Here is a 17,372-nt window from a genome sequence, read left to right as displayed (position 1 = left end):
ACATTTTCCATAATCGAAGCTTGAATTAGCATCTCCCATTTCACAAATAATGGTGCTTACTGGGTTAGCCAAGGACCTCGAGCACCACATTTCGCGCTAAATTACCGGTATGTTGAAATCTGTGTTGGTATGACAATAAAATTACAGTACTTGAATGTTTGCAAATGTACTTCAAGCGTGTCAATTTAGGCAAACTCCAATGTATTCAAATTCATCTGACGAGAGAGTAAAATGAAGAACTTGGCAGAGATGTTTAAATACAATTTCTCAGGTTGTCTTTGGTCACATGCTCAACTTTGAGCCAATCAACTCTTCCACATAGTACAAGCTTCAAAGTTTCAATGGCAGAACATTTGATAATTATTTGGTTCCATTTTAGTTTTTAGAGCTGTCATAAGTAGTAGTGTAGTAAATAAAAGAACTTTATGTTTTTAATTATTTTATACTTAAAAACGTGTGCTAGATGGTTTGAAAACGATGCGAATCTACTAACACGACAGTCTCCTTTCTTGAAAATCTTTGGCATGGTCTGCCATGTTAAAGAGAACGAATCGACCTGTCTTCATTTAAAGGGGTAATGACTGCAACACAAGGTATTAGACAACATCAAGGAAAAAAGTAGTAACAAATGCATAATATTTAATAACATTTTGTTTAAACATGTAAGGACTAACAGCGTCGATAGGTGCAAAAATGTTTCTGTTCTATTTTTAGAGAAACAGGCATTAACCCATTCACAGTGGACTGCGCCGCTCATCCCCAACCAATCACGTATTGGTTTTCGGCGCAGCCCCCAGACTCTGTACTTCGACACTTCAAAACATGATAGTAGACCTTTCGCAGTCGGACTTTAGCACGCTTCTCTGCTCTCGACGCGCGTGGCAGCTCCGAGTGTGTTCTGACATGGAGCAAGACAATCTGTCCGTGGTTCTGCACTCCAAGGGAGACCTCAGACTGGTACAATCTCACAATGGAAATCGTTTTCACTTGGCAAGTTCTTGCAAGGTTGTGTGCACTCTCAACACCAGGTTGTGTTTGATTGTTCCCCAGGAGAAACGCCTTGTCCCGGAGCCAGGTCCTAATGGTACGAAACTCCAGCGCATGTCTCCTTTATCCTTTAAAATGTCACTTGGCTGTACGTAACCCATAAAAATGACCGCAAATACTTATGCGTTTGCATGACTTTGACATAAAATTATTCATGTTGATTTCATGTCTTGCGGGTGTTGATCTTGACTTAAAAGTTGAACTGTTATTCCAGAATTGGAGGACATATGATGTCCCACCCATCATATTAAACACATACAAAACTAAAAAATATCCAGTGTGTCCTGACAACAAATCTAAAAATACTAAACATTGTTGCTCGTTCCTACCGACTGCTGTCAGGCTGATGAATAAAAAATAACAATCATAATAATAATTAAATTATGTGAAGGAAAATTGTAAATAGTACTGCGATTTATCCATTGTGTTCATATTGTATTTAATTGAAAGATGTTTGTTGTTTTTTTTTTCTCTTTCTCCTTTCTTCTTTCTACATACATTCTTGCTGCTGGAGGCTGTAAATTTCCCCAGTGTGGGACGAATAAAGGATATCTTATCTTATCTTAAAAAACGAAAAGAATGCTTGAAAATAGTCTTAAAAATACGAAATAAGTCAGGAGTACTCCCTAAAATGCCACCCACCCCCAAAAATGACCAAATTGGATCTCAAATAAAATGGTTAAAATGAAATTTCGATTTCATTTTGTAGGTGTTCACTATTCAATATGTGCACTCCTCAAAGTTGTGTCATCTTTTGCCTTCAGAGGTTTTGCTCCAGATGCACTCTGTTGGTATCTGCGGTTCCGATGTCCACTACTGGCAGGATGGCAGCATCGGGGACTTTGTGCTGACGAAGCCAATGGTGTTAGGACATGAAGCAGCGGGACGGGTGATAAAGGTCGGCTCTGCAGTCAAACACCTTCAAGCAGGTGAGTGAGCCGAAATGCTTGGGAAATAGCACGAGTAAAAATTCCCACACTCAAAAGTATGGAATTTGATTCTAAAAATTTTTCCAGTTTCGAAAAGTATGGGAAATGGATGCTTTGTGTGAAGAACAAACTCATTTTAGTTTATTTATTTATTCATTTATTTTTGCTCAAGAAAGTTAAACCAGCATTCAATTTCAAACATAGCAATATCTTTTTGGGCAATTTGTCTTCTGCCAGTAACTAACTGCACCTTTTTCATTGCCAAATCAATACGTCCACAGGTCTTGGTGTGAGGTCAGAAGCAGAACCAGATGCCAAGTTCACTGTGTCGCCAGTGTGGATAAAGAAATATAATACACTATTACGTTTTGTTCGAATTGGATCCGGGCGACATGCCGTTGCATAATGACATCAACATAACAGCACTCCAAAACTATGCTGAATCACTAACTTAATATCGTTAGTAAGTGATCATTTATTACTCTGACATTGATTAAAAGGGAACAAACATGGTGCCGCGCTGGCTGGTGATTGCTGTGCCTTTTAACTTCACAAAAGCAAAAGCCTGTGTTATGCCATCCTACCAAACTTTTTGGAAAGCCATGAGTGATATGATATGACAATGAGATTACCAAACCTCATTAATGCAGGTGGAAATTCATCTGCACAAACTCACCTCATGATGAATGATGCTTGTGGCTGTTGTAGGCGATCTCGAAAAGGATATGATGATTGTACAATGGGGAAAATCATCCTCTGCCTGGCTTCCAAAACTTGGCCAAAACCAAAAGTAAAGCCAGGCAAGGAAAGACATTTCTTGAACAAGGCAAGTCAATGTGCTTCACACAAGCAAAGACCTAAAATTATTTACAAACACAACAGTTAACGACATGCAGAAGCAAAGCAGAGGAAACAAATGTAGCTTGCAAAAATTACACAAAGAACATACAATGCTAACATTTAAACAAATTAAAAGAAACATTTTAAAACAAAAAACTATTAAAAACAAAGACGTAAACATAGGTTGTATTTATATATACAGCATATATAATTATAACAGATATACAAATGTCCAAAATTGTTATCTTTTTTCATTTTCATTTTATGTTTTTTGTTTGTTTGTTTTGTTCTTAAGGGCCTGGAAAAACATTTAGAATGTGGATCCCAGAACAACGTGCGGAGTCATAATACACCTTTGTCTGTTTTGAACTACAGGAGACAGAGTGGCCGTTGAGCCAACTGTTCCCCGAGAGATGGACGAGTTTTTCAAAAACGGGCGCTACAATTTATCGCCGACTATCTTCTGCTGTGCCACGCCGCCCGATGATGGCAGCTTGTGCAGATACTACACACACAGTGCCAACTTCTGTTACAAGTAACGCATTCGGCTCTGCACCAAGAATGACCGAACGGTGTCTGTCCTCTGACAGCGACACTCTTTCTCAATCTTTAGCCACATCTTCTTGACTTTGAACAAGAACATGTGTTTGTCTCTCCAGGTTGCCTGATAATGTGACATTTGAGGAGGGGTCTCTGGTTGAACCTCTGTCCGTGGGCATCCACGCCTGTCGCAGGGCCGGCGTGACCCTCGGGAGCACCGTGCTCATCTGCGGCGCAGGTATTTTTTTAAAATCAAACGACAACAACTATCAGTATTATTTTGGAATGAGAAACTAATATACAAAGGTGTGACTGAATCATGCCAGTACATGTACCGTAAGGAATCTGTTTGTCGTAACAAGGGGAAACACACTGCTGAACATTAACATTTGTAGCAGCAGACAAATATTTCACAGGAGAGAGGAAGCTAATGGACAACTAAAACATCCACAGTGCAATGTCTTCTAGTCAAACGCATTTTGTTTTGTGTGGTGAGCAGTTCCATCATTTCAAAACGCATTTCTGTCCATCCATTTTAAATAGCGGTGGTCCCCTACATGATTCCACGTACTTTGCCCACAAACTGTCTTAACGATAACACCTTTAACGTTTTAAGTGGACTTTTTTTTTAATGATGTTACCCACATGTGTCATAAAACTTAAACAAAACAACACTGCTCACCCTTTGACAAGACCTGACAAATGTGAAATGGGCTAGGTGTTTGCAGAGAGATACTGACACCTTGGAGCAATTTTTATACCATAAAATACAGTGAATAACATGCACCAAGTGTATCATACACCCACCTAATCAGCCCTAAAAGCATTTTTTTTCTCTGTACTTGAGTGAAATACAGTCAAGCGTTTTGCTGGTGTCCTTCATTATGAGAGTGAATAAAGATTCAAAACATACAGCTAAAATGTAAACTCCAGGTGTTAGTTAACTTTTGAGACACATTTCCCTTGGGTAACTTTGATTAAAATTTAATTTGCAAAAATTGCGCTGCATTAAGACTTTCTCTTGCATGTTGTTAATTTAGTATTCAAACATCAACTTAAGGGTCAACGTTTTATCACTCTTTATGTGGTGTGTCATGTGGTTGTCGCTACTTCTTGTGTGTTCATTTTTGTCTCACAGGGCCGATTGGGTTGGTCTCTCTGCTTGTGGCCAAGGCAATGGGCGCTTCGCAAGTTGTCATCACGGGTAAAATGACTTCCATCATGAACACAGCAGATCCTTTGTACAAACCTGTCTGCTTTGATCTAATCACCTTACTGTCCCATTCAGATCTGTTCCCTGAGCGTTTGGCCATGGCCAAGGTTTTGGGTGCAGACTTCCAGCTGACTGTGAAGCAAGGGGACGGACCTCAGCAGTTGGCCAAGAGGGTGGAGGGCCTACTGGGAGCTCAGCCTCACATCACGATTGAATGCACTGGCGTTGAGAGCAGCATCCAAACTGCCATCTACGTACGTGCACCCTGTTGAGGTTCATGCAGTGGGCGCAGAGGATTATTTGCGGCTAAAGTTCATAAAAATTCACCACCCTGAAAAACTGTTTAAAAAAAAAGTTTAAATAAGTTTTTCAGGACTCAGATATGTGCATGTTGCACATCTCAGCCTGACTATGTCATTGTAGGAAAGAGGCAAGAATTGAAACGTCGTTTCCTGGCTTGCTTCGTCACATTCTGTTGTGACCTAGTTTCCATCAAAGCAGGAGAGGAGGTCACGACCTCCCGATCTGAACAATGCCATCCAAAAGTGGCAGAACCTGGTGGAAAGCACTGACATGAGCGCAAACAGCAATAGAGTGTTTTGAGCCTAATCTGACAAATCTAGAACGATCCTTCAGCCCCGTCCACTTTACAACCACAGCCACTGATGTTGCCCACGAGCTGCTCCTCCATCAAAATCAACCAAAAAAGAAATCAAGACCAAAGTTAGAAAGACGAAACAACTCCCAAGCGTCTGGACTGACAAAGCCATTATTCCTTGAAGAACTCAATGCCGGCATGAACAGTCTTAAGACTACAGGCCTAGCAACACCTTCACAGAAAAGATCAAGCACTTTGGACCTGATGAATAACTGCGGGGTGACAAAAACAACCCAAAGAGCTGGAGGAAGACCACAGTCATAGCTCCTAGATGTTTGAGCGAAAAAAATGGGCCATCCTGGCGAGATGATCCTTTTCTATACAGTGAACTGCCTTTCATGGTGGCTAGGGACTAGGCCCAGTAATGAATCGCAAGAATCTATCAAGCACCTAGCTGATGCCATAGTACTTTTTTATTGCTTTTGCCTGAGCACAAAAGCAGCAAACAGGTGAGTTTTACAGAGGAGAGTTTCAAATAGGTGAATTTGACAATGCTGAATCACAGTAATGTGGGGTTCATTATATTATAGGTACAATGAGGAAATGCATATCTGTGTTTTATTTTTTGTGGCGCTATCGAAGACTCTGAGGATCCCTCCATAGCCCTCTCTCCCTCCAGACTACCTTTTAATAGCTTTTGTGCGACGTCACCAGCAGCTAATTCACCTACGTACACGACGACATGATAATTCTTCCATGTAGTGTGGCGCCAGATGCCGACTGGCACTTGACAATGACAGATCACGGGGCCCAGCTGCCCAACCATGGGTGTCGAACCTCGCTGAATTTTCCGAAACAGCTAAGATTTCCCTCTTAATGGATGGACAGGCATTCCACAAATTCAATTTCTTCTGGAGTGTTTTTATTGTGTCATGCACTTATTCATATTTACATATTGAGAACACTGCATTGGATCAAGTAAGACACCGATGCTGTGCTCTACCAGGCGACCCGCTCAGGAGGTGTTGTGGTTGTGGTGGGCCTTGGATCAGAAATGGTTAACATTCCTCTCATCAACGCGGCCACCAGAGAAGTGGACATCAGAGGCGTCTTCCGCTACTGCAACACGTATGTAAAACCTTCGCCTCTGATTTTGGATGTCAATTTTCTCTTACTTTAGTCCCAAAAAACATACATCGTTAAAAAGAATGTCCATGTTGACTGTTTTGCAGTTGGCCCATGGCCATCGCCATGCTGGCATCAGGAAAAGTGAATGTGAAACCTCTGGTGACTCACCGTTTCCCCCTGGAGCAGGCCGCCCAGGCGTTTGAGACCACACGTCAGGGTCTTGGGATAAAGGTCATGTTAAAGTGTGACCAGAATGACCAGAATCCCTAAACTGCAGTGAAACGGACTCCTTTTTACATACGGCCAATAACCCTTCCAATACTCAAATATTAGCAATATTGTGCATGCACAATACCATGTTAACAACTGCGAAAACCAAAATACTGTAAAATCACATTTGGGGTTTTGAAAAAAAAAAAAAAAAACGAATAAGACCCTGGGTTGCTCCTTTTCGAACCTGAATATTTGGTCACGTAAACATGTTTCAGAATACATACATACAGTGGTACCTCTACTTAGGAACGTCTCTTCATACGAAATTTTCAAGTTACTTAACGCCACAACAGGAAAATATTGCCTCTTGTTACGAAAGAAATTTCAAGATACGAAAGGTAGAAATACAGTATGGCCCCCTACTCGAAGCTTTGAGTTTCCTGAACGCAATATACTAATAGCTGCTCTGCCATTGGCCATTACCGAGCATTATCCTGGCATCCCATTGGCTAAGAGGGACTTCAACCGTAATGTCAATGTGTGCAGATAGATATGTGTCTATGCAGTGTCCTCATCATTTGCCCCTCAGGCCATGAGGCGTTCCAATAGTTATACGTAAATGTGAATCACCCAGAAAAAGTGTTCACCAGTCGGGCGATCGCTGCTTTGCCTTGGACATTTTCGAAGGATTGTTAAAAGCCGACAAAAGCAAATGTCTTTGTATTTGTTCTTGACAAAACGCCAGGCAAAAAACTCTTTTGAGAGAGAACAAGAACTAAAGATGGTAAAGAATGATGAGGACGCAGTTAAAAGTTCAATGACCATCATTTTTATTCTTTACTAGATTCATAGTTTTTTACATTCTGCAGAACTCTCATTTATTGTGCAATACTCTGAATTGTAACATGTATTTGTTACATATTTTTATGCGTTAAAAAACATTTGTGCCGGATTTTTTGGGGGGAGGGGGGCTTGGAACGGATTAGGGCGTATCTACTTAAAAAAAATCGAGTTCAGAAATTTCTTCCAGAACCAATTAATTTCGTAAGTAGAGGTACCAATGTACTCGCGACTTTGCGGTTCAGTTGATGCGGCTTCACTCTATTGGCGGTTTTCATTTGTGACCACAACTTCATCCATTGCAGTTTTATCTCTCTACATTTAACGTAGCTTCTTGATATTTTTCTACCTTTTAAGTCGGACCAGTCAAAAAACGTTTGATTTTCTTTTGTTTTGTGTTGCGGGGAAATTTGTTTTACAAAAAAATAAGACCATGAACATTAGAACACATCAAATTGTAAAAATTAAAGGGTGGTATTACGGTACGATTTATATTTCATATAATACTAACTGATTTTACAATTAATATTTGACTGCTTACACTTTTGAAAACACTTACTTACACTTACTTGCTCGTATGGTACGACTTCACATGCATTTGTTAGTTACTGCCAGAAGGGGGAACTAGAGCATCAAATTCGAAACGACATGAATGGGAGATATTAATTTCTTTCGCCCGAGAAGACCACCATCGTGAAATTCCCGAATTCGGGCGATTGAGCGAATGATACTGGAAAAGGTGGTGGAACGCTGCTTAAAAAAATATTGACTGTTTGGAAACATGATTGCAGTTATCAAATTAAATTCCATTGGTTTGAACATTGAAAATATTATCTCTGATTTTATTACGTTGTGTGTTGAAAGCAAACTGCACGAAAAATAAATTATTCACATGCTATACATAAAACAATTGAAAGGCAGTATGTGCAGCATGACGATGTATTCTTGTGCCATAGTTTAAACTAGCCTGCAGTAAAGTAGGTTATAGTCATAGTAAGAGTAAATATAAGCATGAGAACACTTGTAGGCCATAAATCCAAAACAATCTAATGAATAACAATGAGTCTGTCTCATATTTTCTCACGAGCGTGCAAAATGTATTTAGAGTGCTCATTTTATTGCACGCTGTTTGTGACCTCAAAGTCACATGTCAGAGCGCCGTAATTCCCATGTTGTTAAAAAGGAAAACGTTAAAGATACCTGCGGGTGTCTTATTTGATTTTATTTAGATATTTACCTATCTGTTCAAATGCTGGAATTCTATACTCACAAATCAAATTTGACCTGCCCATTAATGTAGAACTCCTATTGTTACTTTATGAACCATCGTGTTGACCAGCTGACTTTGCGTGACAATTGTGAACTGGTCCCCAACCAAACATATGGCACATGTAGGGAATCAACCATTCACATTCACACTTATGGACAATTTTGTCTTGAGTTTCTGTAACATGCAAGAAAGAGCACAACATGCAAACGTTACACAGGAGGGGCTGCGATGAGGTGACCACCAATTATGAAAAACATATGTTGAGCTACAGTCCACTGTGTAGCCTAGATACGACTATCCATCCATTTTGGAAAGTGCATGTCCTTGTCAGAATACCGGGTGAGAATGTCCCTGGACTGGTCACCAGCCAATCAGAGGGCACATGTAGACAAACAAATCATCACTTTTGATTAAATGTAATGGTGGCCTCGTAGACAAGTGGTTAGCACGTCGACTTCACAGTGCAGTGGTACCGGGTTCAATTCCAGCTCCGGCTTTGGAGTTTGTGTGCTCTCCCCGGGCCCGCGTGGGTTTTTTCCGGGTCCTCCAGGTTTCCTCCCACATTCAAGAAATAATGCATAACAGGCTGATTGAACACTCGAAATTGTCCTTCGATGTGATTGTGTGCGCGTATGGTTGTTCATCTCTGTGTGCCCTGCGATTGGCTGGCAACCGGTTCAGGGTGTCCCCCGCCTACTGCCCGAAGACAGCTGGGCTAGGCTCCAGCACCTAGTGACCGCGACCTAGTGAGGATAAAGCGATTCGGAAGATGAATGAAAGAATGAATGATTCAATGTAGTAGAAAGTCAGCTCACCCACACGAGCAGAGAGACTCCACACAAATGAACCACATAACGGTATATGCAGCACCACAATTTAATATGTGCCCCTGTCGCACACAACCAGCCAGGTTTAGTTCTGATTTTATTATCTTGCCACAATGACATGATACAACGTTACGGGGCATGCACACCGATAATGTTCATGTGGTTAAATGAAATAGCGTGCATTGTTGAAAGCGTCATTCTGTGGTGAAGCTTTTACTGTCACAGTGTCATTCAGTTTGCTCTTTCCCTCCCAGGATCCAAAGCCAACAATCATGTGGGGTGGGCGACGTTTGCAGTGGCTAAAACGGTGAGTTTCACTGTTTTCTCTTTCGATGATGAGCACAATACTGTACAATGCACATTTCTTTTTCAAGCTCACACAAATAAATGTGACTTGACTTTTTATGTACAGACATTCTAATACTTGGTATGGCAATGGGGCAGCTCACACAACACGTTACATTCACAGTCCGGTCATTGTTTACATGAGTTTCTGTCAGGAACACCAAAAGATCAACATACACAAGAGGAACCAGACAGAAGAAACCGTTTTTTTTTTCTCCATACAACTGATATCAAAAGCCTAATTGATGCCTCTTGCTAGTTTTGTTATTGTTCTTTGAATGTGCGTGTTTGTACATGAGATATAGAAAAGTCTTCAGCCTTAGTGTGTAGTGCCATCACACTACATGCACAACCAAAGTACAGTAATATGGCATTGCTCCCTCAATCCGGAATGCACAAACCACTCTCATTCACATGTATCGATTAGATTCATGGAGCATATTTTTACCACAAACATCTCTGCTTGAACTGGCAATCATTACCATATCCTGTTCTTACCATACATGTCCGTGAAAGCTCCTTACATCACCTGCTGTCACATTTATAACAAGACTATTCATATGGGCAATAATACGTAAACAGCTGAATCTATACAAGATATACACGTCTTACAAATGATGATGCAAATGATGTTTTTCTCCGATTTTTTTTCAGATAATCTGTGCAAATGGCACTGAGAATAATTTCCAAGTCAAACTGCCCAAAACTTTTTGTCAACATAAAAATTGAGGGTTTTATCAAATGCACAGTTCCAAATTATTATGCAGAACAGTGTTCAGGCCATGAAAAGTGCATTTTAACAAAAGTGGTGTTTTTATTTTGGAGGAAAAAATACTGTTATCATTGGAAAGTGTGTTTAAAAACATCCAAATTAGACTGTAATCCGAACAATTTGAAAATAATGCAGAGTGCCGTTTGCATAAGATACTCCTAAATAAAACACAGAAAAACACAATTTGCAAAATAATTTGCAAAAAATGCAGTGTGTCGTCAAATATATTGCACTGTGCGTGAATATAAAACCCAATGGGAAGCCTTCACTCGGCACCTGTAAGACTTTCTATCTCATTGCAGGGATACAACAGTACAGACAAGACTAATAAATAAACAAACCAACAACAACAACAAAAAACATTCACACCGTTTGTTCAGCTCTTCAAATGGGAAGCGAAGAAACAAAATGGCTGTTGCAAATGTCATACAAACATTGAAGACAGGATATGGGGAAAAGAATCGGCTTGTGAATTTGTAGAGTGGATCAACAAAGCAACTGACAGTCCGTTCCTCATTTTATAAGTACATTGGTGTCTCTTGGCCAGTGAGGAGTCGGAACATGGCTGCAGGCATCGTCTTCATGTGAATCTAAAAGTCAAACAAAGGAAACAAAAAGCTCAGCCATGTGATGTGTGCACGTGTGAATGCGTGCGTGTGCATGGAAGTGCAAGTGTCACCTCGCCGACAGAGTTTGAGAGGGCCTGGACAATCTTCTCATGTGCTGTGGCCACAACGCTCTGCCCGTTGATCTCGATGATCCTGTGGCCCACCCGGACCCCCCCTCGCTCCGCGATGCCTCCCCGCATTAGACTGCAAATCTAAAGTCAGAGCAACACAAAGAAAAAAAAAAAAGATCCTCATTTTATAGTCGTCAATTAAATGCGTGCAGCCACCTGGGAAAGTGTTTCCAGGCTAGGAAAGATTCAGTTTACAATGAACTGATGATGTTTTAGAAGTTTATGAGATTTTTTTTTGAATGGCCATTTATATGATTGCAGAATATTGGCCGACAAGCCAAAACAAACTAAAGCTGTCGCTGGACACCTACGATGCCATTCTGCACACTGAATCCCAGCTGGTACTTGAGGTCAGGTCTCTTGATGAGGACTGTCGTAACAGGAGGGCAGCTGACTATGTTCATTTTCACCTGCACCTGATTCTTTAAGCCCTTTAACACACAAAGACATGCGATGAAATGCTGAGAAAAACAGACTCTTGCTTTCATATGTGATTCAGTGTTGTACCCGTGTACCTTGATGATTCCCTGACAGGTAGCGAGCGGCAGCCCCACGAGGCTGGTGTTGTTGATGGACATGATCTGGTCTCCGATGCTGAGCTTGCCCGAGCGTGCCGCAGGACCGCCGTTCATCATGTTGGCCAAGATGACAGTGGGCAGGATGGAGCCCCAGCCGGACTCCACAATCACCACGCCGAGGATCTCGCCTTTGCTCTTCTCCAGCTGCAGCTGTGGATGGACGCAGGGGAGATTTCCCTTTTCAGTATCCACGCACTCGACAGTAAACAACGTGCCCTAAAACGAAGTCCTGCTGGCACATTAGTCCAGACGCTCAAACTCATTTTGAGTCTTATTCCCTTATTCAAACAAAAATCTGTGACTCTAATGTCGGCGAGAAACAGTGGCGCTTCGGCATTAGGGGGCACTACTTTAAGTAAAAATACATAAAAGATTGATAATTCAAACGAGGATGCAGATATTTCAAAAGATATGTACAATATATGAACTTACTTACTGTTAATGATGAGCAAAGTTGCTTTGTTTATCTCTGTTGGACATTTTGTGACACAATTTGGCACATCTTTACACATTGACTACTATGTTTGATATGAACAGCAGCTCCTCTTCAACTCAATAGATAGGACCAAGGTGGGGCGCAACATTACAGTGATCCGAACATGGCCGTGGTCATAGCCGACTGTAGCGGCACAATTTTAAATACTGCAAGAGCCTCAGGAATGAGTCATCTAGGGTAAATTAAAATGGTGGAAAAACCTGACGTAATCTGAATGTCGTGTAATCCGGTCATCTAGTTAAAAATATAAAGGTCAATATCTGAAAATACAAGTTGATCCGTTATATCTCTATCCTTTACATGTGAAATGAAACTTGCCTGCCTAATTCATCTTAATATTGTTTCCAAACGTCAGGAAATGTGATGTAATGACAGTTGATTGTAAAGACGCCTAGCCCGATATGTGTCCTGTGCAGTAAGTTACTTAGGATTGCTAAACCTAAATGATGCAGTCATCCAAGCGGAATGGTCACAATGCAATGGGCTCCTGCAGTTATTTCCAGCACAACATTGGTTGACTGGTAAATGAAGCCAAATGAAGTTATTCCAGGAGACTTAATTGCTCGCCAAATTGCCCGTGGCCTCAAAGAAAAATGCACATGCTACACATCAGCTGTTTGCAAAGTTGCTCTGCTCATACAGCAGAAAATGTATCATGTCGTGGAAAAAAAGGCAGGAGTTGACACGCTTTGACCCGATTTGACTGGATCGTCTGCAATTAATAAAGCAACATCATTATGCTGAGTCTGATTGTCTCTCAAACAATGTGAATGATGAGTACAGTAGCAAATGAGGGCAAACTTATTTTTCCCCTCCTTGTTGTTTTTTTTTTATTTTCAAAGGTTACTCACCTCTTTGCAGTTTTCTGAGTTGGAAAAGTGGATGAGATCATCGTTGTACATCTCCTGTGTGTTGATGATGTCACTGTACTCCTTTTGACTCAGGTCCTCTGGGTTAATTCCGTTGGCTCTCAGGAACTCCTGATAAGCTACACTGAAAGCCTGGCCGATGGACTGGGCGATGAGCTGCGCCTGTATCCAACAACACAATAAAATTCCATCAACGAGGTCACCCAACGGAACCAGTGATGCGGAGACAGTTAAGCAGGTGCATGTTGAAAGACGCGAGTCATTGTGGTGATATCCCAAGCAGAAATATGTTCCCAAAGAACACAATGTTGTCATGTACAACATCATCTGAACAGATAACTTGACAGCAACGAAGCCAATATACTGTACTAAGAACCTGTTTTCCCCATGCATTTACACGTGAACGTGAAGACAAAGAGAACAAAATGGGCAGGATTATATGCACTTTCTACAACCTTGTTGAAGAATGAAACACTGAATATCCATCCATCCATCCATTTTATGATCCGCTTATCCTCACAAGGGTCGCGGGGCGTGCTGGAGCCTAGCCCAGCTGTCTTCGAGCAGTAGGAGGGGGACACCCTTAACTGGTTGCCAGCCAATTGTAGGGCACACACATAGCCATTCATGCTCATAATCACACCGAGGGACAATTAAAAGTATTCCATTCACCTGCCACGAATGTTTTTGAAATGTGGGAGGAAACCCACACAGGCACAGACAGAACAAGCAAACTCCACAGAGGAAGGCCAGAGCTGGAATCAAAGTCTGCACCTCTGCACTGTGAGGTCATTGTGCTAGTTGTCAAAGTCAGTCCTGGAGGGCTGCTGCCCTGCATGTTTTCCAAGTCTCCCTGTTGCAACACACCTGATTCAAATAATCAGATCATCAGCAAGCTCTGCGCAAGACTGACAATGAACCTTTTCATTTGAATCAGGTGTGTTTTAACAGGGAGACTTTGAAAACATGCAGGACAGCGGCCCTCCAGGACCTGAGTTTGACGCCTGTGTGCTTACCAGTCAAACACCAGTCTGTCCTGTATACACTCACACACACACTCTGTTTAGAATGATTGGCTTGATCTACGATGTATTAGACTATTTGTTAGGGACTACATGCATTCCTGAGCCCATCAACGAGCACCCTGGAAATCCACCAAGGTATTTGATTATTGGTCAAATAGTGTGGAACAGGGGTGCCCAAACTTTTTGGATCGAAGATCTACTTTTCGATCAACTAACCTCCCAGGATCTACTCTTACCGGCGCGCGGGCACGCGCGCGCGTGCACGCCATGATGAGAAACAGCCTGAAAGGGAGGCATGCGACGCACTTTTGCAGCCTGTTAACTATCGTAGCTCACACATACTGTTTTAAGGTGCTTCCCTGGGCCCTCCTAGATTCCTATTCTTTGCAAACTCTGAATGGGAATCATGACGATAAAAGATAGAGCGCAACAGCTCTGATCACAAGCTGCAATTGCAAACTGCTGAGCGATAACAACTTCCGGTGACGTAATCACGCGCCACCGTAAATTTAGGATTTACCTGCTTTATTTTATTTTTAAAATATTTTTTTGTGAAAATGAGACTGATAATATGATTAGTGTGCAGTGTATATTAACACAAAAAATATATTAATAACATGTACAAAGACACACAAATGGTTGTTTGTTTTTTTTCTTCTCGACACGCCTCAGATCTACTTGGGAACTGTCTTAGATCTACCGGTAGATCAGGATCTACCTAATGGGCACACCTGGTGTGGAAGTTCCGTGTCATGATGTCGAAAGACAAATATTAAAAATTCAGTTTCTTTGTGGATTTTGGATGGAAGAAAGGTGCACATTTATTTCCAACCAAAACTGTGGTACTTTTTAGAACACTAATTGTTTCAGATGAGGTAATTGCAACCACCTGGGAAGGGCCAATTGTTGCTTGGACCTGATTGGCCCGAAGCTCAAGTGAACTCCCTTTAAAAGAGAAATGAGAAGTCACTGGAGGCCGGACAACTTGTAGCAGTGCTACACGTGGTCTGCTCAAAACTGGTCGCCTGTCACTCCTGAAAATAAAGAAAACTAGAAAATCTCCTTCCTGAATCCTGGCTGAATTGCCTTATTATTCCTTTTCACCTGGCCTGCTGTTTCAGCGCACAACATTCCGCCTTCAGTATATAGATCAGTACATAGGATCATTGCTGAAAGTAAAAAAAAAAAAAAATGTAACCCCCCAAAAACAAGAAACCTATTTGCCATGTTCAGATATCGTAGTGATAAATCAAGGTGACATTATTAAAATAAGTATAAATTTAATATTAAATCCAGTAAAAACAACATTGTTGATGTTCGAACAGGTTTAATAGATATTATTTTTGAAAAAACCTTCCATGTTCTTGACTCTGATATAGCTCTCTCATGTCGGTGAGTATGTGGGGCCAACATGGCAATGACAAATGTTACTCTTCAGATTTAACTGGCAAGAGGAACAATGACATCACAGTTCAAGATACTTACGTCTTCAGACTCAAAGACATGGCAGATCATCTTGTACTGTTTCTTTGCCTCAGGCGCCCCCGGTGTGGTTTCAATGCAGTCTTGAGACGCTGTACGTGACATTCGACGTCTTGCCATGAGTACCACGATGTTTCCAATATCAGCAATGTAAGATATGGTGCGCAATGCATTGTCCATCATCGTTTCCTGTAAACACAGCGACAAAAAAAAAAAACAACAAAAAGAACACATTTACACTATGGTGACAATGTATACAATGCATAGCACCTTAAATAACATGCACTTGTTTTAAAAAAAACAATGAATGTATTTAACATGTCAACACATTAAAACAGTTGGGTTTGATAAGTGTTTGTTGTTATATTTATTCATTCATTTTCCGATCCGCTTTATCCTCACTGGAGTCACGGGAAGTGCTGGAGCCTATCCCAGCTGTCTTCGGGCAGTAGGCGGGGGACATCCTAAACCGGTTGCCAACCAATCGCAAGGCATACGGAGACAAACAACCATCTGCGCTCACACTCACACCAAGGGACAATTTCGAGTGTTCAATCAGCCTGCAGTGCATGTTCTTTGAATGTGGGAGGAAACTGGAGTACCCGGAGAAAACCCACGCAGGCCCGGGGAGAACATGCAAACTCCACACTGGGAGGCCGGAGCTCAAATCTAACCCAGTACCTCTGCACCATGAAGTCGACGTGCTCACCACTCGCCTACCGGGTGTTCTATTAAATTTGTTATCTTAACTGATGCACATGCAGTATTCCTCCTGCTCATTCATTCGAATAAATAGTAATGCTGTTTCCATATCCCCCGTGCAGTATTGGGTCTTTCTGACCACAATTTAATCCACTTAATACCTACATACAGACAGAAATTCAAATGTCTTAAACCGGTTGTTAAGACTGTGAAAAAATGGACAGATGAAGCAAAGCTAGCTCTACAAGAATGCTTAGACTGCACTGATTGGGGCGTCTTTGAAACTTCAACGGGCACACTGGATGAATACACAGACACTGTAACATCATACATCAGTTTCTGTGAGGACGTGTGTGTACAAACGAAGTCCTTCCGCTCCCTCAACAATAACAAGCCATGGTTTACTCCCAAACTCAGGCAACTCAGGAAAGAGAAAGAGGCCGCATTTAGAAGTGGAGATCGGACACTGGACAAACACACCCGAAACCAATTGACAAAGGAAATGATCGCTAAGAGAAGCTATGCAGAGAAGCTGAAAAACCAGTTCTCTGCTAACGACTCTGCATCTGTATGGAATGGCCTGAAAGCAATCACTAACTATAGAATGCCATCCCCCCAAACAGTGAACAATAAGGGTCTTGCTGATGAACTAAACATGTTTTTCTGCCGATTTGAAAAGGACACCCCCATTTCCCACACACACCCACCTCTACCAGAAACCACTCTACCTACCCCCCACCCTCTTTTTCTCCACTACAGATCCACGAACAGGACGTGAGACGGCTCTTCAAGCAGCAAAAGATCAAGAAAGCTGCGGGGCCCGACAAAGTGTCCCCCTCCTGCCTGAAAGTCTGCGCTGACCAGCTGGCTCCGGTCTTCACACAAATCTTCAACAGATCCCTGGAGCTTTGTGAGGTCC

General features: G+C 41.7%; 2 protein-coding genes across 3 annotated transcripts in view; one reads left to right on the top strand and one right to left on the bottom strand.

Moving 5' to 3' along the window:
- Positions 1 to 791: 791 nt before the first annotated feature.
- sord (sorbitol dehydrogenase) lies at positions 792 to 8,176 on the top strand. Its single transcript, XM_052063242.1, has 9 exons — positions 792 to 957; positions 1,051 to 1,084; positions 1,812 to 1,976; positions 3,192 to 3,351; positions 3,476 to 3,594; positions 4,495 to 4,560; positions 4,645 to 4,823; positions 6,174 to 6,295; positions 6,400 to 8,176. The coding sequence occupies exons 1-9, from the start codon at positions 823 to 825 to the stop codon at positions 6,563 to 6,565; spliced, it is 1,146 nt and encodes a 381-aa protein (XP_051919202.1). The 5' UTR covers positions 792 to 822; the 3' UTR covers positions 6,566 to 8,176.
- A 1,302-nt stretch (positions 8,177 to 9,478) lies between these two features.
- Positions 9,479 to 17,372, bottom strand: part of apba2b (amyloid beta (A4) precursor protein-binding, family A, member 2b) — a 46,594-nt gene continuing 38,700 nt past the window's right edge. For both annotated transcript variants that reach the window (XM_052063077.1, XM_052063076.1), the window contains 6 exons: positions 15,755 to 15,940; positions 13,227 to 13,406; positions 11,817 to 12,029; positions 11,613 to 11,732; positions 11,242 to 11,382; positions 9,479 to 11,152 (listed from right to left, as the gene is read on the bottom strand). In XM_052063077.1, coding sequence (XP_051919037.1) covers positions 11,081 to 11,152; positions 11,242 to 11,382; positions 11,613 to 11,732; positions 11,817 to 12,029; positions 13,227 to 13,406; positions 15,755 to 15,940 — 912 coding nt within the window. In that variant the 3' untranslated portion in view covers positions 9,479 to 11,080. The remainder of the gene's footprint in view (positions 11,153 to 11,241; positions 11,383 to 11,612; positions 11,733 to 11,816; positions 12,030 to 13,226; positions 13,407 to 15,754; positions 15,941 to 17,372) is intronic.

The sequence above is a fragment of the Hippocampus zosterae genome, chromosome 4 (genome assembly GCF_025434085.1).
Source record: "Hippocampus zosterae strain Florida chromosome 4, ASM2543408v3, whole genome shotgun sequence".
In the NCBI taxonomy this organism is placed as follows: domain Eukaryota; kingdom Metazoa; phylum Chordata; class Actinopteri; order Syngnathiformes; family Syngnathidae; genus Hippocampus; species Hippocampus zosterae.
Note: the sequence above shows the minus strand (reverse complement) of the source record. Positions and strands in the feature narration are given on the sequence as shown.